General features: G+C 32.6%; 2 protein-coding genes across 6 annotated transcripts in view; one reads left to right on the top strand and one right to left on the bottom strand.

The window, feature by feature from the left end:
- MACROD2 (mono-ADP ribosylhydrolase 2) overlaps nucleotides 1–23,845 on the top strand; it is a 2,172,380-nt gene that overhangs the window by 300,941 nt on the left and 1,847,594 nt on the right. The window lies entirely within an intron of this gene.
- FLRT3 (fibronectin leucine rich transmembrane protein 3) lies at nucleotides 652–14,591 on the bottom strand. 2 transcript variants are annotated; one of them, XM_074287828.1, is made up of 4 exons: nucleotides 14,357–14,582; nucleotides 8,636–8,860; nucleotides 5,420–6,177; nucleotides 652–4,094 (listed from the first exon to the last, which is right to left on the bottom strand). In XM_074287828.1, exon 4 carries the CDS (start codon nucleotides 4,039–4,041, stop codon nucleotides 2,092–2,094), a length of 1,950 nt encoding a protein of 649 aa, XP_074143929.1. In that variant the 5' UTR covers nucleotides 4,042–4,094; nucleotides 5,420–6,177; nucleotides 8,636–8,860; nucleotides 14,357–14,582; the 3' UTR covers nucleotides 652–2,091. The 2 variants fall into 2 exon arrangements, with proteins under 2 accessions (XP_074143929.1, XP_074143928.1); XM_074287827.1 differs by lacking the exon at nucleotides 8,636–8,860 and having other exon boundaries at nucleotides 14,357–14,591.

Genomic DNA, 23,845 nt, shown 5'->3' with positions numbered 1-23,845 from the left:
CATAGGTTTCAAGGCACTTAAAAAATCTATCTTTTTTTTGCCTTCTTATAGAACCATATGTGAATGATTTTGATAGAATGATCATTTTGGTAATTATCCCATTTAAAATGAGTACAAAATGTTTCCTAGTAACCTCTTCCCATATTAATAATGTGTCTCAATATCAAACAGATCCTGGAAAAAACTATCCTCTATGACAGTAAATTCAAGTAAAGCAAATGGACAGTGTGAACCTTCTGAGTTTTAATAAAGCATTTCTGATCCATTGTTAGACCAATTATATATTCTATTTCCCAATAGAAGATACACGTTGTAGCATCTACTGAATTGATAGGCATATATGCTTTCATTTGGGGGGAGTGTTATTTCTTTAACTTTTTAAATGTTCACTCTGGGAGATCATTTTTAATCTTCCATCTAATATCATAACAAAAAATCTGAAGGATATGTTTCTAGAACACATCTAAGGGCTAAGTGTTAAGCCCTTTGAGTACTTCTGAATAAAGTGGAGTACAAATTCTAGTCCCAGATTTAAAAAAAATATCCTATATTTTTATGCTAATCATTATGCATGGGCTGCTTTAGGAAATCATTGAATTGTTTACTATTTTACCTCAATTCAGTGATGTAATTTGGAAAAAGCAAATACAGTTGTTCTGTCCTTATTTTTTTTTATTTTATTCAGCATTAAGACCAATATTTTTCATATTTAAGGGTGTATGAAAAATTTGTCGAGTTTTAAAAGCTGAATACATGTAGCGTTGGATCAAGGCACATACAAGACTGGCCAAAGGGCGTACAATGCACTTTGGTTTTTAGTTGAAAATTAAAAAAAAAAAAAAAAATCATGGCAACAGAAGGCTTGGTTTTTAAACAAGAAATAGCTCACAATTCAGTAGGAATCTAGAAATAAATGTTACATTACAAGTTTATCATGTAATTTCTAGAAAACTGTGATAGTAATGGGCAGTATTCTTGGTCATGGTGAAAACAAATTGAGCATATTTATGTACAGTGTGAAAACATCTCATAAATACCAGAACTAAATTTGAGATCTAATATTCATTTTTAAAATTCACACTTAGTTAAATTAAGTACTACTTAATCTGGATTGTCAAGGGAAATGCTTATTATATAGCTCTACCTCTTATTGTTTATTAGGCTAGGATATCAGCATTGGTGTCCCTTTCAGAATAATAGCTTATACAGAATTATAAATTATGTGTTTAAAATTCACTTTTGCAAAAAAACCAGAATGGTACTGTATATAAAACCAAACTGCAGTTCTGATATTGTGATTATTCCGTGCAAGATAGCTCTTTTGAATTTCCTAAATATATTTTCTCATAATTGGAAGACCAGTTAAATTTTGGTATGTGTGGTGTTTTTGAAGCCTTATTGAGTATTTCATTTAATTAATAGGCTTCAAAGTCTTGCTTTCATGCAATCAATTTCATTCATGTACAGAAGGAATACTTTTTGTCTTTTTTTAAAGGGGGATGTCTAATTTGCTTAGAGATAAAATGGTGATATTTAGAAAGTTGATATTGCCCATTACTTCACAAACTTCTGTTTATTGAGTTGCATTGGGGTGTACATATTTGATAGCCTGCACATTGTTTTGTGAATGTCTGCAATTATATTTTTTCTCAATCAGCCAGTTTTTACATTTTATTAATACCAAAGTGGAAAATGGCCTGTGCTTATACTACAAGGATCTCAAGTGAATGCAAAGTCCTGATTGTTCAACACAGCAAGAAAATTCACTTTCACAGTCAACAAGTCATATTACTCAGTAGAACACAAAAGTAAATGGTTTATAACTTCAATATTTGCAAGGAAAATACAGTACAAATTACTAAAAAATACTAAAATATAGAATTGTGGTCAGGCATCTCCACTACATTAATCGCAGCAGTAACCTGAAATTTGAAACTTTTAATAAAAAGTTCTTAAATATAAATTATATGGCAAATGTACAGTACATTGCTTTTTTTCAGTCTTTAATCCAGTGTTTAGCAGTAGAACAGGTACCCACAGTCACCTTCCTTGGGTTTAAAAAAAAAATAAAGTCTGTTGAGTCTCTCAGTATCATGAATGGGAATGATCAGAATCTGGAATACCACTGTCCCTGTAGCTTCTGTTACTACTGCTTTCACTGTGGTTACTTTTATACAGATTTATTCCATTAGGTGGAAATATGGTGTGTATTACAAACTCCTCCTTAGATATTGGTTCATTGTTTATTGGTAACATCTGAAAAGAAGTCTCCCTGATTTCCAGGATGGAGTTGTCCTTCTTAGTTCCAGCTTCAGCATAGTCATCTTTTCTCCTCCTCCCTTTACTGTAAGCACAGTTCCTTGAGAATAGGGATCCATTTCTGTGCACATACCAGCACACCAAAGCAAGCAATGCAATGGCCACTAGTGCCACAGCACCCCCAATAATGGCAGCCAAAGGTAGATTGGAATTTTTGTAAGGTTCTTTCTCTTGTTCTCTGTTGAGAGTTGTTGTGGGATTGTACATTTTTAGGGGTGCAGTTTCAGTTTCTATACAAACTGGGGTTTCATCAGAGAGATAGAGATTACTGGTTTCCATGGGAACCATGCATACTCGATATGGTGAATCTGGCTCGAGGGCTGTGACTAAGTATTCATTCCTATCTCCTGTGACTATTGTTTCAGTTATAGATCCAAATGCAGGACTGTGACCCAGTTTGAGCCAACTGAGTCTTAAAGCCGTCATTGGTAGTGCAAGTTTCCAAGAAATACGAATAGTCTCAGTGCTGACGGATTTCACAGTAATTGTAATAATTTTCCTCACTGGACTCACTGTGGTACGATAGTCCTTATTGAGTTTGGAATTCTTTACATCAGGTTGTCTGGTCACTGAAACTGGCCTCTGTCCTTGAGCAGGATATAGTGTGTTGGGTATTGCAGTAGTTATCTGAATGGTGCTTACAATCCCATTGTCTTTACAATCAAATAGTTCTGTGTTGAGGTCCTTTATAGCCATTCCACGAACTTTTTCTGGTGCTTGGCACATAAGACCACGGACATTAACTTTCACTGGTAAAGACTGTAACCAGTCACGTACCCATTTCATTTTGCAACCACAGTACCATGGGTTGTTTCGAAGAAACAATTGAGTTATGTTATCCAGATCATCAAAGATGCCCTGAGGTAAGTTACTTAGGTTATTATTGGACATATCTAATCGGTACAATTGCCTAAGATAAGAAAAAGCATTTGGGGGCACCCGGTTAATGTGATTTTCTTGAAGATAAAGCTTTCTCAGGTTTGTTCCTGGCAAATTGACTGGTGCGGCAGTAAGGGAATTTCTAACCAATGACAATTCTGTTAAATTGACGAGATTCATGAAGACTTTGTCTCCTAATCCATGGTTATTTAATAGGTTTCCATCTAAAACCAGCCGTTTTAAGCTAGTAAGGTCTTGAAGAGATGGTGATGAAATTGTGGATATCCGATTATCATCTAAGCGCAGTTCTTCTATAGTTCTAGGTAAACCCCAGGGAATGGTACTAAGGTGATTCCGGGATAGAAAAAGCAGTCTGAGATAGTTGTTATCCCGGAAGGCTCCATCTTCAATGCTAACAGCTGAAACAGAGTTGTCATCCAAATGCAGTTCTTCTAGATAAGGAATTTTTGACAGTGAATCATAAGTAATGGTCCTTATATTGTTTTCTTGCAAATGTAATTCTTTAACATATTTTGGGAGGTTAGTTGGAAACTCATCTAAACTGTTGTGGTATAAGTATATTCTTTCTACTTTTAGTAAGTTTTTTAGCTCTGAAGGAATTCCTGCATTATTTATTTGATTGTTCTGAAGGTAGAGGGTTGTAGCATCCTCTGGGATTCCTGTAGGAATGGATGTTAGCTCACGATCATTACAATAAATGAATCCTGCATCACAGCGGCACACAGAAGGGCAGGATTTGGCCATGACTGATTGGGGTGCTATTTTAAGGAATAGCCCTATTTTAGTCCAAATTAAGAAGATGCTCCAGGTTGGATTGATCATGGTCAGAAGTGTTGAGGTCTTCACAGAAATCTTTTTCTCTTGATTTCAGTGCCCTACAAGATGGAAAAATGAAAAGAGAGAATAGTAATAACTCAGACAGCATTTAGAAATCACAATGGTGATATTAAAAACAAGTATCAGAAAAAACATTAGAGTTTGCATTACTTATTACTTACAGATTATTCAGTGTTTATGGTCTTAAGTAGTTTATAGTACTTTTTAAAAACAGATTTGTTATACTATATATTCAATGAATATGATTATATAATGCTACCTTAGATAAATGCTTTTAGTATATAAGCCTACTATTGTTGTTGACTTAAGTCTTTTTATGTCAAAATAACTACATCATTATGTATTGATAAATTGTCCAAGTATTACTGATTTGATTAATTTAGGGTCCTCAGTCAATGGTTAAGTTAAAGCAATGTCTAAATTTTTTTCTTTAGACTTTGATTCTTTTTATAATGCCCAACTTTTTGTCCTTGAATAAAGGACTTTTACCTGGTCCCAATGACCATGTATTCAGGAGACATATTCATTCTACAGTAACAGAAATTTATCAGAATATAAGCAAAAATATAGAAAATTCCCATTCTAACAAAAGTAATCCTGAAATAATTAAAATTATCTTTTGATGGTATACTAGAATCTAGTAAGGGAAATCACCTATTTCTTTTGTTCTCATTGTTAAGATGGTTTTTAAAAGACAAAATCTAGAGAAAAAAATAAACAACATAGTGTTTGAGAAAAGTTTATATTGTGAGTACTTTTCCACATAACTGGATACAAAACTCCATTTCAGGGGCATCAGCAGATTATAGTGAAGTAATAGGGAAAGTAAAAACAACAACAACAACAGAGTATCAGTCAAGGGTCAAAAAACATGGGTTCAAATCCTGGCTCTGTCCTTTATTACTTATGGGGTCTTGGGCAAGCTGTTCTCTTTCTGTGGGTATCAAAATTGCAAAATGATAGAATAAGTAAATTATCTCCATGAACCCTTCCAACTCTTAAATGCTGTGAATAATTTCATATTAAAATTTCTTTTCTCCCTCCATCACATCTTGTTTTTGAGTTCTATGACCCATATTTTAATGGACCCATACTTTCATATAATTTATTAAAAATGTAAATAAGTATGTCCCTCTACATCAAAACAAAACTGGCATTTTACTACTATAGCTATTAGCACTATGAATCCCTTTTACATAATGATCACAATTTAAATTCCCAAGCATTATTCAACTTCCATGGTAGTTAAAGATATTTGCAGTGGTATCTGCGTATCATAATTTTAGATGCAGGATAGGTCTAAGTAAGATTTTCTTTTCATTCATTCATGAATGAAAATAAAATACATTAAAAGCTTCCCTACCTTATTTAGAGATTTAAGTAAAATCTGTGCTGACAGGGATCCAGTGGCATAAATTGCTTTCCTGAAGAGGGGTTTTCTTGTTCAGTCCATGAAGTTGCTTCTTGACTGTTTATTTGAAGGGTGCTTTGCAGCATATACCTCCTGACAAGACTCACTGTTCTGAGTGAACATTCCAGCAGTTGTTCATCATGGTTGACAAGTGCATTAGATTGTAGGATGGAAACAATTCAGCTTCCTGTTACTATGTGCAACACATGGCTTCCTGTATGTTTTTCCCCCTTCGAATAGAGTCTCTGTGTCAAGAGTTTCTTTTGTATAGTTTAATGCCTTAATGGAAGTTGCCTTCTTTGAAATTCTTATATCCTCTTCTGTGTAGTGTCAGAGATAGTGATTTCAGATCCACATGAAGAAAACCATTCATGATGTTAAGGCCTATATAATAATAGGTTTTTCAGGCAGTTGTCCCCCCAAATTCTCTTCCTGTATAAAGTTACCCAAGTATAAACTTTGTTGAGTAGCTATATCCTGAGGTCTGCATACCTGCAGTGAAATAGCTATTTCCAGTTTGTTTGGGTTTTTTTGGTAAATTTTCCAAAATTTCTGATGGAGTATTTCTTCTTGTTACAGAAGCATAGATTTTCTTTTTTGAAACAAGAAATAAAATGAAATTTAGATGTTCTTCTGGATAAATAAAAAAGAGAACAAGCTATATTTCTTCCAAATATGTCTTCTAAAAAATCCTGGGTCACTTAATTAACCTGTGAAAACAAACAAAGCTTAGTGAAACATTGATAACATTGTACACTCACATACTGAAAGATTTTTAAGGGTTAAGTTAATTCTGTTATTTACATAACCAACAGATCTCTTGGCCTAGTATTTGGTAGAAAGCAACTGAAATTTGTAGATTTGTTATTTGCTTCTTTTTATGTTTACTATTCCACTTCTCTAAAATAATGGTAACTGAAGTTAGGTTCAATCAATATTCCATAAGAATATTTTATTTTGGTAAATATGAAGCAATGTTTCTTTATAAAATGATGCCTCACTTCATCTTTACCTTGCTACTATCCAAACTGTAAAAGTCTAAAGGCATACAGGCATAATTCTAAGTGTATATTGAATATACAAGGAAATGTATCATGAAACAAATATAAATACTACAAATTTCTAGGTGTTTGATAAACCATTCATATTTTCCACCATAACTTTAACTATAACAAATATTTGAAAATTGTCTCTTAAAATTCTTCTCATTTGCTTAGGATCAAGTCTGATACTGCCTTTTTATTTTTTCTTTAATTTTCCCACCTACATAATGTGAATTCCAAGTTTTCAGCTCATTAGAGGTGTTTGTGGGCCCTAATTGGCAGTCTGGAAACCTAGGCAGGTCTTGGCCAAAAGGAAATATGGAAGTCAGAGGCTTAATTATTGTCTCAGATGAATATATCAGGTTTTTGTCAGTATATTTCTAGTAGTTTTAAAATTGTACATTTGGGGCTGAAAGATCTTTTATTAAATTTAACACATTGTAATGATAGATAACAAATTTCATTAAAACATGATGGTGCATTTCTCCACTTTTTAAAACATAATCATTAGGATAAATGCCCTTTTTCCAAAGAAAAGTCTGCCTGCTGAGATCAGTAATTCTAGTGATAGCATTATTTTGGCCACTGGCTAATAAGGCAGGCTGTTCTTTTGTTTACTGTCTTTTGTGAAAGGTCACTCTTTTTTTTTTAGGTGTGTTCTGTCCAAGGAAGAGCATCTTTCTGAAACAGAGATGCTTGACCCTAAAATTAAGGGCTGGAGTAGCAGTAATTTACTTTTCCCCATAATCATTACATGACATCCAACGAGGAGAGCAGCTGTTTCAGAATTCAAACCTTATAGAGAAGCAGTATGTTAAAAATGAGCTGTTTATTTTTGGTTCTAAGCAAAAAACCCAAAACCAAACAAAAAAACAACCACAAATTATTTTCTTTTTAAATGCCATTGAATTTAATTTTATAAGAAACTTGGATTGATTAGATAAATAGAATCATTTTTTATTTCCAAATTACAGATATATTTGATTTATGACTTAGGCTTGAACTGAGAAAAGCAGTTTATAGGAGGAGTATAAAATAGTATCTAATGAATATTGCAAAGTACCCACAGAGGAAACTAAATGATTCATTTCGCAATGTGACGTTTGAATTTGGTGCCTTTCAAACTTCTTTGGGAATTTTTGAATTATAGTACTCTGTTTTCTTGAAAATATTTGCCTCTTATTCATTTGGCAGTTCAAGTTACTGAGATCATGATTGCAAACTGCTTTTAGAACTATTTGCTGTAAACATTTCATAAGCATGAAAATAGTATGAATATATTTAAAGGTATTAAGATAATTAAGTAATTTATGCTTCTTAGAAAATAATTATTTTTCTGTTAAATATTATTAGAAACTGATTAAAAACAATCAAGAAAACAGTAAATGAGAAAGTGATGAATGAGTCAACAAGTCAAACATTTCATATTTTCCAGAGCAATCTAAACAGAATTCTGAAACTGAGATGATGAAATCACTGGGTTAGTCTGGGAAAAAAAAAAATGTTGATGCCCTCTCACCACTTCTGCTCCTCAAACAGGCTTATCCAGAACATGCACCATAGGATGTCGCCAATATCAATAACCAAAGATAAAAGAGAACATCTTTAATTATTTGCCTTACTAGGAACAGAGTTGACTTGGAATCAAACTCTGTCTTGCATTAATTTGAACACTTGCTGTACAGAGAAGGAAAATCAGTTACACTTCAGTTGGGGAAAGAAAAAGACCAATATATTTACTTTACCTTTTCACTTTTAAAACTGCTTCCTCCTGGCCCCATTTGATATGCAAACCTACATTTACCACTAATACAATAGTGATAATAATTTGGGATTAAATTGGGAACACTAAAGTTCATTAAGTTCTTAGACTAGTTAGTCTTTCTTTTCTCCCTAAATTGCATAAAAACAAAGAGAAAAAAATAGGGGGAAAAAAAACCAAACAAACCAAAAAACAGATCTCTTAAGAGAAGAAAGACACAGTTTCAAATATATGGATTAAGTTTATAACTTCCCTCCCATTCCTACCCCTTACTTAAACTGAAAACAGTTCAATTCAGGATTTGATAGTGTTTGATATCTCGAACTTCCCTTTTATGTTTGAAACTATAACTCAAAACAATACCTTTTGCATATCAAAGGCTATAGTGATCTATCCACATAGAATCTGGGTATCCTGCTGCCAAACTCCCTCTTCTTGAGCTCTCTCTACATAGTCTCTGACATAGAGTCATTATGGTTGAGTCTGCATGATGAAAAGAAAAATGACCCCTGCTGGTATAGACACTGTGGGCAGGTTTTCACAACATCAAATTCAGAGCCGTTTATGGATTCATGGTCTTGAAAGAGCCTATTAAATTTGAACAAAAAAGGATCAATCTTCTTTTTTTTAAAAATGTTGTTAAGGGTATAACTTAGGGAAAAATAAATGGGGATCTAGTTAAAGGAATATTTAATCTTTATTTTTAAAAATGCTTCTGTCATCCAAACTTTATTGTAACATTGAAATTATAATAAGGATAAAAACCCAATCACTATGCCATCGTGTATTTTAGTTATTCTTTTGGATATAGGGAACAATGAAATTTCTCTACATAAAAGCTTCAAATACATTTCATCAAAAAAAATTATGAAGGAGATAAACTTGAGGAAAACTAATGCAATTTAAGAAATTGTAGCCAACTAATATTTGTAAACAAGTAAGTAACTATAGAGATTATATATGTGTGTATGTATATGTAACATATACACACACATTTATTTATCTATCCACATGCATACACATATACATACACAGATGCACGCACACACACACAGGATTAGTATTTTGAAATATTGGTATTTGTGTTAAAATGAGGCCATAGCCTATATGAATTTAGTACCAATTTCCCACCTCCATTATTTACTATTTTTGATTTTAAATATTTTGGTTTATTTTTCATTGACTTTGATTACTTAAAATGCTATTTATTCCTATTTTCCTTTCAACTTCCATGCATGATGTAAATATTATGGGTCTTTCTTATTATGGTTTCCTTTTAATTATCTTTGGAAAATATTCTCCTAAAATGGTAAACTATATATTTTTTCCAATATTAAAGCCAAGAAGAAATTTACTTATAGAACTTCTAATTCAAATTACTTGCATTATTTCTGAGTGCAGTCCAAGGTAAAAGAAAACAGACTTGATAGAATTCACTTTGTTTTTATAAAATGCTCTTGGTAACCTGGCACATATGCAGAGGATTAGGAAAGTAATTTGTTTATGAAGCTTTCAATTGCAGTGAGAAAGCTTAACAAAATGATCAAAACCATGTATATTTAAGTTATTGCAGCACCAAGTAGTATTTAAAACCAAGTAGATACATGGTTAATCTTAAAAATGGAGAACATAAGATTAGTTGATGGTGACAACAAATTGCTTTCTAAGCAACTTGTCTAGTAGTTAAATTTTCCACGATCATCAAATTTCAGGAAAGTTCCCATTCTTTTGTTTAATGCTAGGCAAGCAGAAGGACCTCTAACTCTTCTCTTGAGAGTCATGAAGTCTAAAGGGTTTGCTGAAATGTAAAAGAAGCAGTGTGCCTTTTTAGACTAATTTGTAGATGACTTTATACTCAAGAAAGATTTTTTTTCCTTTGTTTTATGTAAAATTGAATATAATAATTAAAATAATGCTATTTTCTCTTTTTACTTCACTGATTCTTTTCCCCATTAAATTTGTGATCAATGAACCTGATCTTACTTTATTTACTTTGGATTGTAAAGTTAAATGGGGCATCTTTAAAACAAAACAAAAACAAAAAACCAACAATGACAAAAAAGCAAAAAAATAGTAAACTGGGATGTTACTTCCATCACAATATATTAGTTTAACCAGAAAGAAAAACTATCACAGCATAAGTGGGGCTTCTACTTCCTTTGGAGAAAGTCAAACTAAATAAGTTTGAGAGTATAGAGTTTATAAAAGTGACATATCTGTTGAATTTTAAAGAGTTTTTGAGGAGTACTTACTTCAATCTATGTAATTCTAATTTCATTTCTATTTATATTAAATCACAAATATGCTCTTAGAATAAATTATAGGTTTATTGTATTGGACAAATCAAATTTTATATCTTTTTAGTTTGTAACATTTATTGTTACTTAAGAATTCCAAAATTAGGGAAAAAAATGAACATTTTGTTTTCTTATGTCACCATGGTGTTGATTTTTAAAAAAAGCAATAAGACTACACCAAATAATAATTGATTAAAAAAAAGTGGTATAATTTTAAAATTGTGTTTAACTAAATGTGGACTCAGCTTTTCTTCTCCAAGTTGCCAAGGTAACTTGCCCACATCTAAAGTAAAAAGAATAAAGAACAAAAGCTATCATTGTCTTATCAAGTGAGAGCAATTTCTCCCAGCCTCCAATTTCAGTGGAGCAATACCTGGAAAGGGCTTTCATAAATTCCTGACACTTGTTTTGAGGTAGAGAAAGAGATTATGCGTATGCAAAACAACTGAGACTCTAGCTATGTTGCTAAATGTTTCATCCTTTCTACTTTAAAAAAAAAAAAAAAAGATATTTGTGATTTCTTCTCTATAAAAAATAGCTTAATAGTGGCCACAGTAATTAAAAATCATTTTATACACATGCTAGAAAATTTGTGCTTTTAATTTAGTTGATATGTCAAAATGCATATTAAATTACATTATCTATATTCTGAAACTGTAAAATCTATCCTGAAATATAAACTCTTTTGATTATGGAATGATAGTATTTTTAATTCAACCAGTCTTTGGGGAGTAGAGTGGGGTAAATTGTTGACTCCTAGAAATTTCCTGAAATGATGGCATATTATAAATACCTATAAGATATTTTTGTTTATTCTCTGTAGAGAAAATACATTTTTCCGGACTGATATTTCTGTGAGTTTACTGTAGAGTTTTTGCCCACTGGGGGGTGGTACACTCTACAAGAAGCCTGCTTTTAGGAGCCACAAGTCAGATGTTTGCTGCTGCTGTCCAGTTTTTCTCTGCTTTAATTACAACAAAGCCTCCTGTTGAGAAGAACAGTGAAGGCCTCAGGGGGCAAGAATTGGAAGGGGGGGGGGCACAGTACACGGGGAAGAAATTTCAGCCTTTAAAAGATTTACTGAATTTTACTTTCTAAACTGATTATATTTACTATGGTTTTCTAAAAATAACTGACAATTCATTCTAAATCAACTGGTTTGAATTTTGGAAAATTAAAAAGATGTATTCAGAATGATCAATTAGCTCCAGTTCTGTGACTGATCACATCCTTTGTTTTGTAGGCCACCCACCATTTTTTTTTTTTAAAGGAAGACTCTTAAATATTGACTTTAAGCAAAATAAAAAAAAAAATTCTAGAATTAGAACATAGGCAGTAGTATATTATACTGAAATATGTCTATTTAAAAGTGAGAACTTTTAAAGATATTTGACATATCACAAAATAAAAACTAAATTTAAGGCAAGTTCTTTGATAATCATCTTTCTAGGTTTTGAAATTGTTAAACATACTCTAATAAGGTGGGAAAGAGTTGGGTTATGTAGCTAAAGGAAGTACAGAAAATTTCTCTAAGGTGAAGTTAAATATTTGTAACACTAGTAATTGTAGTTTTCATCTTGGGGGACTAAAGTGTTCCTCCATTAGAGCTCTATGTCCTAAGGCAGGAGATGCTGAGCATAATTGGAGTTTCTGTTTGATTGGGTGATACAGTCTAAAGAAGAAACTGGGATAAAGATAATTAATAGCCTACTAACAAAGTCTGACAGCCACAAGATTTCAACCAAATTTATTTCACACTGCTTCATTTAGTTCTGGAAAAGTTTTGATAGAATTTGAGGATCATTAATTAGCACTTGAAAGAAAAATACCTAATGTTTTGTTGTCACTCTCAGTGGACAGGATTTTTCATTATTTCACTCATTTTAATAAATGTGATTTTATATGCTGACCAATTATATATTTGACTAATATTAATGGGTAGGAAGTCTTTAACAATACATTCTGAATTGGCTATAATTGATTTCTTAAAAAGGGTCAGCAGAGAAGTGACTTGTTCAACCAAATTAGTAATCAATAGATAACAATACCTGACACAACAATAATGAGTTCATTATTTTCATTCATTCATTCACTCATTTTAATACATTTGCTACCACTTAAAATAAGTTGGATTTTATGTGCTTAATGCTATTTCAAAATTAATTCATTTATATTTAAGAAATGTAATCACATTTGGGTAAGCATATTCCTTGTTATATGTTATTATTTCATGTTTAATGATATGGTATTGTATATTAGCTATTTACTTGCTATATCCTTGAGTAATATCTGCAGGAGTAACATTTGTGCATGGTACTTTTAACAGTATATACATCTGCATACACACAGCACACACACACATATACATATATAAAGAATATATAGAATCCTAACAGATATATATCTACTACTTTAGGGAAGCTAAAATGGATTTTCTTAAACAGACTGCCAAATGAGGCTTTTTTAAGGATGAGTCAGTTTTCTACTGGGTGCGATTATTTTGTTTCAGTTCTTTTGATTTTTCACTTATGTAGATATGTGGTCTTAAATTTTACATATATATGTAAATGGTGGCTCCTAAAAAGAGAAGCAGTTAAATTTATTTTAAAACCTCAAAAATATAATTGTCTTTTTTTAATTGTGAAAAAATGTATTTTCTTATTCCTTTAAGATCTAGATTTTTACTGTTCTTAAGAAGGAAAAAGACCTTCCCAAATTAAAACAAAAAACAAAAAACAAAAACAAAAACAAAAAACCCTAAAAGATATTTAGGGAATCTCGGGCCCTGTTGCACTGTTTGCCTCAATGCAACCATTTTGTTACAGACTTAATATACTAGATTATTTTTTTCATATGTCCTACTACTTTTTAGATTTTTGGGGGGGAGAGCATAATATTTTTAGAGTCTAGTTGTTAGCTGAATGAATGCTATTTACAAATAGAATGGAGATTTTTAGGTTTAGGTTTTTGTTTTTTTGTTTTTTTTTCTTCCAGGGGATGGGGGTAGATTTGTTAATCTGGTCCTATTGCATGCATGATGCATAGCCCTAAAGCTTAGCTTTGTTAGTTTCTCTGAGTGGACTTTGTATGAATTACCATGCTAGTCACATACTACATTTGTCCAAGCAATGAATTTTGGCATTATAGTAGAGAAGGAATATGGTTTGGAAGTCTCACTCTCCTCTGGGTTGAATTAAATAGTTGTGATCCACAAGTCTGAAATCTTCAAAGCAGAAATGTAGGCTAGCAATGCAAGCTTTAAAATCTAGGTGTAGCTGTTAATCCTTTACAAAAGCATATAAGTCTACAGAAGTAGCTGTGAGCAAGACGTATGCTTTTCATGTCCTGCCTGCTTATGTGCTGAAGGCTTATTGATTTCCTTTCACAGTAGTAAAAACGACAATTGCCCATCATACCACACATGCAGCAGAGTCCAAGTTTGTCAAACATTTTGTTTCATTAGCACAGTGAAAAATCCGAATTTTAATTTTTAGTGTTCAGGATAAGCAAAACATTCAAGTTTTTAACTTGCTATTTTCTAAATTGGTCTTTCCAAAGAATAGGATGCCATAAAGACAAGACTAATCCATTTGCAAATAGATATAAGAAACTTCCGAGGTATGGGTTATAGGGTAAAATCCATTTTTATTTGTTAGTTTACAACCATACCGTTCATCTGTATGGTTGAGAGCCTAGATTAAGATTTCATCGTGGGAAAGTAAAAGATCAAACTTTGTGGAAAAATTAAAAAAAAAAAGAGAGAGAGAGAGAAACAAGGAACACTTACCAGAAAGCTGAAGAAAAAAGGAAATCCTATTTACAATGCCCAGCTCCAGCTGTAATTCCACTGATTGTTAACTGAAATAATCAACCCCTTTCCTCGGCAGGTCCAGAACACACAAAGCCAACAGCAGCTGCAGTACCCAGCGAGCTTGTCCTGTTTCAGAGCACTCTTAGACCAAGCAGGAGTGAGAGAGGGAAAGCATTCCAGTTTCGTGCACACACAGCCCACCTCCAAGTCTGAAGTTAAAGCTTCACCTCACAGTGGTTGAAGAAGGGGGTGATGTCATAGATGGGCAGGACTTAGCCCAGCTCTTGTTCAGTGAGGTAACTGGCTAAGCAGACATGTATGCTTTGCCAACACTAGAGGGGGTAAGAGAAGTCTAAATAAGGCCGAGTCTGCCAAAATAGTGCTCACGGACTGGGCTGCATGGGCTGGGAGCAAATCTTTGAAATCTCAGCATTTTAAGTTTCCTGTAGTAAGCGAGTAGTAGTATCACAGATGTCCGCTCCTCTAGATGTCCAGCATTTTAAGACTTTGTTCCTCCTCTTTGCTTACAACTAGGAAGTTGTGAAAATGAAGTTGATCATTAATTGATTATTTTCATTACTTCCTAATGACAAGATGAGTAATCCCAACAATATGTATATATTTAATAGACCTAAAAAGGGGAGAGTTTTAAGAGCATGCAAGATCTTTTACATAATCTTAGTTAAAATACTGATTATTATTTTGGGAAGGGGAAAATGGCAAAGACCAAAAGTTAAGTTAAATATTTTTTATTTCCCTGAGACATTGACTATATTCTTACTTATTTCTAATTTGATAAATACAAATATCTTTCTTGGTATTCTTTTCCCAAACAATTTAGGCATGTTTAAATCCTCATTCTAAATTAAATCATTGGTATTTAAAGTTGAGGACTAGAAAGAAACAAAATATTAAATATTATTTTTGTTTCCTTTATAGTATAGCTATCATGAACATGTCTTAAAATGCCCTAAAAATAATAAAAACTGTCATGGAAATGGCTGGTATGTTGAAATTACTTTCATTTTAAAAGTTACCTATGAGGAAAATATGACAGTTTTGTAGATTTTAGAGAATTGATTAATTTCTGCTCATATACTGTTGAGGAATTTGTGTTTATTATTTTCACCTACCATAATTTCTACAACTTCCTAAATAGTTTTCCCAGAAGTCTTTAAATATATTATTAGATGAAAACAAAATTGGAGAGAATTTTGCTTTTTATGCATCTTCTAAGGATCAATGATGTTTTGACTTTTAGTTTACCTGGAAAATAATATTATTTAACTAATATCTTCATTTACTTTGTCCTAGGAAACAGAACTTTCCCCGTTGTCTGTTTTTTCCCTCTTAGCTCCTCAAAATGTTTGCTTCTAGAAGAGGCCAGCTAATTGCTTTTCCTAAGACTATTTGATTAAGGTCTCTTCATTAGCTTCTTTTAGTTTATCTATTTATAGGCTTGTTTGATAGCAGTTTGACCTTTTGCATTCCCTGCTAAGACCAGGTGATATCAAAGTAGAAGGTAAACCCAAGATAAGAAGTATATTGATCTTTATTGTTCCATGACTGCACTTTTACTAGTATCAGAGGGAAAAAACACCATTAGGTTTAGGGTGGGTGAATTTTTTGAATTCTGAAGTCCTTTAAAACATGATGCAATTATTATTTGAGTTAACTAGTGATGCAGATGTTGCATTTTAATAAAAATGAGAGATCATACTGGAGCTCCCAGAAATCAAACAAATTCTTTGTAAATGTTCTTAATTCCAATCCTATTTTATAAAAAAAATACTTATTCATAGAAACTTTTAGACCAGAAATAGTTGCATTTAAAAAATAATTCTTATTTTGTCCAGTTTCCAAGAGTATGTTTCCATATATGTCTATATCAATATTATATCTATGTAGAGAATCCTTGACAGAAATTTTAGAAACACAATAACAACGAGTCCTTTAATTTAGTAGAAAGAATAGTGCATCAAGTGAAGTGAGGTAGGGGACCTTGATGGCATGGTGTTATAGAGTACAGGCTCTGAAGCTAGGAGGACCTAAGTTCAAGTCCAGCCTCAAACACTTAACACTTCCCAATTGTGTGAAGTGAGGTAGGGGAATGGTTATTTTATCAATGCCATTAACCATGTTACTTACCTTGATTAATCTATCTGTACCTTAGTTTCTTCATCTGTCCAGTCAATAAATAAAGGTTACTGGAGATATAAAGAAAATTAGGAAATCATTGTCTAAAATGGGAATCTTGACATAAGCAGTCCTTAATTTGCAAGTCACTAATAATAGTAAAATTAAATCATAGTGTTTAATATTTACAAAGTTAGCGCTTTATAAAGTTTTTAGTGTTTACAAAGTATTTTATATTTATATACATTATCCACTATTTGTTGAATTAAATTTTCAGAACCACACTGAAAGATGGGTAGTGCAAGTATTTTTGTCTTCATTTTGGAGACAGTAAAACTGAAACATAAGGAAATTTACTTAAAGTCCTTTACCTAGTAAATAATTGGCAGTGCTAAGGCTTTAACCAGGATCATTAAAAAAAATGATTTAACAAACTGATTGACTTTTTTTTGGTTGGCTTTTTTCCCTACAATTTTATACTTTTTTATATTCAAATGGATGATCAGAAGAAGTAATATTTATATAGTCTGCTTCTTTCTAAGAATTAAAAGCACTTTTATGTATCAAAGGCATACATGATTTTGTAGATTAGTGGCCTTGAAACCATGAAGAACTAGAATGAAGACTTTTGATGGAAATTGGCTGAGTGATCCTGGGTAAATAGTTTGGACCTCTCTGGGTTCTAGACAACTTTATGTTGTAGAGAAAGTGATAACTTGCATTGGTAGAGTTTCCTCACCTGGTAATTCTCTATATCAGTGAAGTCAAACTGAATTCCTATTGCTATTTCCTTTAGATATGCTAACAGAAGCTACTTGATATAAGGAAAGGCAAATGCAAGCAGTTCTCAAATTACATATAGGTTATATTCCAAAAATTATGAGATTAAGTTGGTTGATTTAAACTCAGATTATATTCTCTAAACATCCAATATCATAAATGGCAGTTTGATTTTCAACTATTTAAACTACAAAGCAAATAAATCACAGTTTTCTTTTTTTTTTTTTAAATTGTGGATTCAAGAAACAAGAAGCTAAGCAGTATAAGAAAAAAGTATTAAAAAAAAAAAAAAAAAAGGAAGCAGCACAGCATTTTTTCCTACCTTTTTTTACACAGAAGTTTTCTTATGCCAAATCCAATACTCCCTGGCACTAACATTTCCAACCTCTGCTCCTACAATGCACCTCACACCTTTCTTCTTGTTCTAAAACCATGCTGCTACTGCCATGGAACCACTGTGAAAATCTTTTCACAAGTGCCTTCCCATTGCCATTTTCAATTTTCCCTTATAGTATCTGAAGTCTTTGACTTAGTGTCCCTTCCCCCTCCCCAGAGAATATTTATAAACTAGATGATTTTCAGAAAAAAATTGAACAAGATGGAGAAAGACCTCATGCCATATGAGAGTTGGATTGGATAAGAGAAGATTTAGAGAAGAAACATGAGAGAGATCTTCAATAATTTAAAGACTGTTATAAGAAAGAGGGATTAGATTTATTTTGTTTTGCCAAGAGGTCAGAATTAGCAGCAGTGAGAAGTTGCAGAGAGAAAAATTTAAGTTTGATATTAGGGAAAACTGTTAACAATTACAGCTATTGAAAAGTAGAGATGGATTGCTTTGGGAGGTAGTGTGTAATTACTCAAAGGAGGTCTGTAGGTAAAGACTATAGATCAAAACTTTTAAACTGTGTTTCAAGACTCCATATGGGTTCATATAATTGAATGTGGGGATTGCAGAATTATAATTTATTTTCAGTAAATATTTCATTTGTATATGTTTTTTGTATGCCTATATACCTGGGGTCTCATAAAAATTTCTCAGGTGAAAAGTGGTTGTGGATGAAAAAAGTTTAAAAAACCCTAAGTAAAATGATATTTTTTCTATCAATTGTAGGAGAAGCATAGTTTTTCAGCTATGGATTGAATTAGATGATCTAGAATTCTTTTACAATTCCAAGATTATATTATATTATTATATTAGGATTATAATCTCCCAAATTCTACTAATGAGAGATTTGAGTGAATAAAATTCTTCCTTTAAAAATGAAAATTCGGTTGGGAGTTTGAGGAGTTTACCAGTCACCAACTCATTTGAATTCAGTTATATTGCTTTCCTCTTTGTATCTCATTGATTTAAGCAACACTAAAAAGTGTAATGTGCTGTTGTCTCCAAAAACTGCTGATTGCTCTCTGGTCTAGAGGAGAGACTTCTTCCTCCAGAGAGCCGCCTCAAGTCTGATCCAGACAAGACTCTCTCTATCTCTGGAGTACCGCCCTCTTTTATCCTCCCAGAGAATGGGCGTGGGATAATACAAGGGCTTCTGGGAAAAATTACTTCAACCAATGAACTTGCTCCTCCTAAGCATGTAAGCTCCTCCCCAGGAGTTCACAAGTAAAACTCTCAGTAAAGGCTGGAACTAGAGAATTGTTAAGTACCAACTTAGTACTTAGTAAGAATCTAATATCTCATTATCTCATTAGCACTTAGTAAGAACCTAACAAAAAAGAATGGGCATTTTATTTGAGGTGAACAGGAAGTTTTGGGATAAATAACACTTTTGTGAATAGGGAGGGCAGGAAGTTCTGGTACTTGAGTAGAGAGATACTAATACATGGGAGAAGTCAAAGGGAGGCTTCAACTAAAGTCCTTCATAACCTGGACCCTTCCTACTTTTCGAAACTTCTTATACTTTATTCTCTTTTCACACTCTGAGATTCAGTGACATTGGCCTCCAATTTTCCTCCAATAGGATATATATTGTCTGGGTATAATTACTGGCTATCCCCATACCTGAAATTCTTTCCCTCCTCTACTTCCTGCCTTCCTTTGCCTCCTTCAAGTCTCAGCTAAAGTCTCACCTTCTGTTATATCCTTTCCTAGTCCTGCTTAATCATATTGTCCAGGTCTGAGCAATTCTGTATTTTATCCTACATATATTTCATTTTCACCTAGTTTGCATATTGTCTCCCCCATTGGATTGTAAACTCCTTAAGAACAGAGACTGTTGGGTCTTGAATTTTTTTGTAGTTCTTGTGCTTTGTGCAATACCTTGGATATTTTGGTATTCTTCAATTGTTTTCAGTTGTGTCCAACATTTCATGACACAATTTGGAATTTTCTTGGCAAGATAATGAAGTGGTTTCCAACTTCTTTTTCTAGCTCATTTTAGATGAGGAAATTGAGGCAAACTGGGTTAAGTGACTTGCCTGGGATCACTCAATTAGTGAATGTCTGAGGTGAGGTTTGAACTCAGGAAGATGAGTTTCCCTGACATCAGAAGTAGTATTCTACATACTGTTCAACCTAGTTGCCCTTCCTGGTAGAAGCTTAATAAATACTTCTTGACTTGCCTTCAATTGCTTTATGTTCCGCTCATCCTCCCCCCATGATTAGACTTTTATGCAGGAAAGGTGAAATAACACTTTTTGGATGTTACATGGGAAATTACTTTTAATTCTTTTATTTTAATTCTTAATTTATTTGAATATAACTCTGCCTTCTCCTCACCATTTAGCATGACTACACTTTTTACTTTAAAGGTGTGAAAAATGTTCTCACACTAATTAATATATTAAATTAAATTATTTAGACTTGGGCATCTGTAAAGCCCTTCTCCCTTTTCTAATTTTCAAACTTCTTTTCCTGTAGGTAGGTTAGAAGGCAGATGTCCTATAGAAAGTGGTGTTTAAATATGAAAATTCAAAATGGTGATTCAAGTTATTTTAATAGAGAGATTCCACTATTACTTATTCCCACATGAATATTGACCCCATCTTGCACTAAATGAGATGTGCATGCAGTACAGAAAGTAATAGAGCCTCAAAGGATATGAACAGACAATTCTCAGAGGAAGAAATTGAAACTATATCCACTCACATGAAAGAGTGTTCCAAATCACTATTGATCAGAGAAATGCAAATTAAGACCACTCTGAGATACCACTACACACCTGTCAGATTGGCTAAGATGACAGGAACAAATAATGATGAATGTTGGAGGGGATGTGGGGAAACTGGGACACTAATACATTGCTGGTGGAGTTGCGAAAGAATCCAGCCATTCTGGAGAGCAATCTGGAATTATGCCCAAAAAGTTATCAAACTTTGACCCAGCAGCGCTACTACTGGGCTTATATCCCAAAGAAATACTAAAGAGCGGAAAGAGACATATATGTGCCAAAATGTTTGTGGCAGCCCTTTTTGTAGTAGCTAGAAACTGGAAGATGAATGGATGTCCATCAGTTGGAGAATGGTTGGGTAAATTATGGTATATGAATGTTATGGAATATTATTGCTCTGTAAGAAATGACCAGCAGGAGGAATACAGAGAGGCCTGGAGAGACTTAAATCAACTGATGCTGAGTGAAATGAGCAGAACCAGAAGATCACTGTACACTTCAACAACAATACTATATGAGGATGTATTCTGATGGAAGTGGAAATCTTCAACATAAAGAAAAACCAACTCACTTCCAGTTGATCAATGATGGACAGAGGTAGCTACACCCAGAGAAGAAACACTGGGAAGTGAATGTAAATTGTTAGCACTAATATCTGTCTGCCCAGGGTGCATGTACCTTCGGAATCTAATGTTTATTGTGCAACAAGAAAATGATATTCACACACATGTATTGTATCTAGACTATATTGTAACACATGTAAAATGTATGGGATTGCCTGTCATCGGGGGGAGGGAGTAGAGGAAGGGAGGGGATAATTTGGAAAAATGAATACAAGGGATAATATTATAAAAAATATTTATAATAAAAAATTATTAAGTAAAAAAAAAAAAAAAGAAAGTAATAGAGCCTCTGAAGGTGCACATGCTATTACTGTGAAATAGTTTAGGTTAAAAAATATCTAGAAAGTCTTAAAATGTTTTATAAATTCAAAGCTTGTTAAAATAAAAAACGAGTTTGATATGTGGGTGATTTATACATATATAGAATATACATTCAGCTCTCTGTTATTCTGTGAAGTCTGGTCAAATACTAAATGTTCTTGTTAGAATTTGCATTAACTCTTCTTGAACAATTCTAAGCAGATATGAGGGAAATAAATAAATTTTCCTAGGTCATAGCTGCCTCATAATATTTAAATACTGCATAAACTCATAGATTAAAATATATTCATATATTTTCCTTTCGTGATAAAATTTTAAGAGTCACTAAAACCAAAACAATGCTTTTAAATGTTTTTCCATATTGGACAACTTTGAAGCAATGCATACCACCCAGAGTTTCAGTTGAGAATTTAAAACGACATTTTAAGACTAAGCTCTTGCCATTTAGAATCATAAGCAAAAATATTTATGAGGGAAGAGAGTTTAAAATAAAAAAGTAAGAATTTTGTTTTAAAGCAGTTGATGCCCTCAGAAGTAGTGGTAGGGAAATAAACATTGACATAAGAACTTCCTCTTTTTTTCCTATCCTTTAATACCTTTTTTTTTCATGTTCTAAATTTCATAAAGACTTATCTATATCTATATCTATATTTACATCTTTATCATCTATGTCTGCATGTAAACATTGTTCTTCACCAAAGCCCAAGTTTAATGCCTTAACAGTTTTCTAAAGCTCAATATAAGAAATGCTGAGGGGCTTTGGCAGGTCATGCCAAGTTGCGGAAACTTCAAGTTTCCTGATGATAGTCTATTTCTGGCCTAATTACATGGTAAAGGCCCCTTACCAGGTTGGTTGCATAGAAGTAGAATTTTGTTGGTTACAAACAATACCTCTCCAGCTAAGTTGAAGATAGTTTGCAATTGGCAAAGGTGACAAGAGTACCCATGTGGACAAAATTGCAGTTTTCTACATTATTAAAATTACTATAACTAGCCAAAGAAAGGTTACAAATATAGACAGATATCAAAACATATAGTAAGAGAGAGCTCAAATATATTTTTATTGTGATAGTCCAACTAGAATCAGAAGCTAGTTATGAGACTTTTTGTCTATATATATCAACCAGATGAAACATTTCACTTTGTTATATGAAACATGGATTTTCAAAATTCATCTTTGCAAAGGAAAAATAAATTTTGCATTACTTTTGCTTATTATTGGCTTGTATGTTTAGGTCCTAATTCATCAGTGTCTTTGATGAGTTCTGAAACTTGTTACTCCTTATGTAAATTTACCTACCACATCACATTACACATAGTAGGTATTTTACAAGTGGATGTTTATTTAACTTTTTAGAATTTTTGTGGCACTGGTTGGTACACAGAGAAGTTCTAGAAAAATTGATGGTTAACTATAAATATAACTAAATCTTTAGAGCTATTTATGTGTATGACATAAAGCTATTTAGTTCATAAATACCCTCCTCCTTGCTTCAATTCACCTGCATGTCAACTACATTCTCTGTATAAGCCTGTGCTTATCTAGATCTAATTAGAAATAACTTACTTTTAAATATATATATATATTTTTTTTAAAAAATCATTCATTCAATGATGGTGCTAATTGTAGGTTCATACACAACTTTCAGAAAAGAGAGAACTATAAGAATGTTTTTCTTCTGTTTGTTTTTTTTTTTTTTTTCTTTTGTAACAGACTATATTGCTACTCATGTCTTTTAGTTTATCAGTTCCTAGGAGTGTGAATTTACTGAAGATGTGATTATTTCTTAGCTAACTAAAAGTAACACTTTAAAGTTAGTTGAGCTAGAGTCTCTGGAGAATTATTTCTTATAAGTGACTGTGGAATGTGACTCTCATCCCCAGTGTTCTAGAGAAAACTAAATTACCACAACTGGTGTTTCATTTCCTTTGGGAATTGGTATGAATTAGGAATTTGTGAGGGCTTTCAAATGATATACTATATGAATTGATTACCTTTGAGCTATGTGGGTGGTTTGCAACAGAGTCTACTCCAAACAAATATACCAAGCAAATTGTGTGATATCTATAATTGGAAATTCACCTCAATTTCATGAGCTCGTTTCATGGAGAAAGATAACACTTCCCCTCTATATTTATAGAGTAAATTCACAACTTCTCAAATAGAGTTTAATATCTACAATGAATTTTGGAAAATTTAAATACTTTTCCCAAAAATTTTTTTACAATGGGTTATAGTTCTATTAAATATCTTTGATATTTTAAATAGTATCTTTTACATATATCCACAAGTTCTTTTCTAAGTTATATAGATGCATTTTGAAAATAAGTTCTAGGTGTGGCTATCATTATTAAACTGTGAAAATGATTCCAAAATTAATTCGTAATTTTAAAAAGTTTTATTCTTTTTTAAAAAGAAAACAGCAGAATAAACTTGAAAATTTAAGAAAATGAAAATTTATCATTTTTTTGAGGGAAGAACTTTA

This window comes from Sminthopsis crassicaudata, chromosome 2 (genome assembly GCF_048593235.1).
Source record: "Sminthopsis crassicaudata isolate SCR6 chromosome 2, ASM4859323v1, whole genome shotgun sequence".
NCBI lineage: Eukaryota > Metazoa > Chordata > Mammalia > Dasyuromorphia > Dasyuridae > Sminthopsis > Sminthopsis crassicaudata.
Note: the sequence above shows the minus strand (reverse complement) of the source record. Positions and strands in the feature narration are given on the sequence as shown.

Bases quoted from the DNA above. Each gene is read 5' to 3' on its own strand.
- FLRT3 (XM_074287827.1), bottom strand. From the start codon at position 4,041: ATGATCAATCCAACCTGGAGCATCTTCTTAATTTGGACTAAAATAGGG.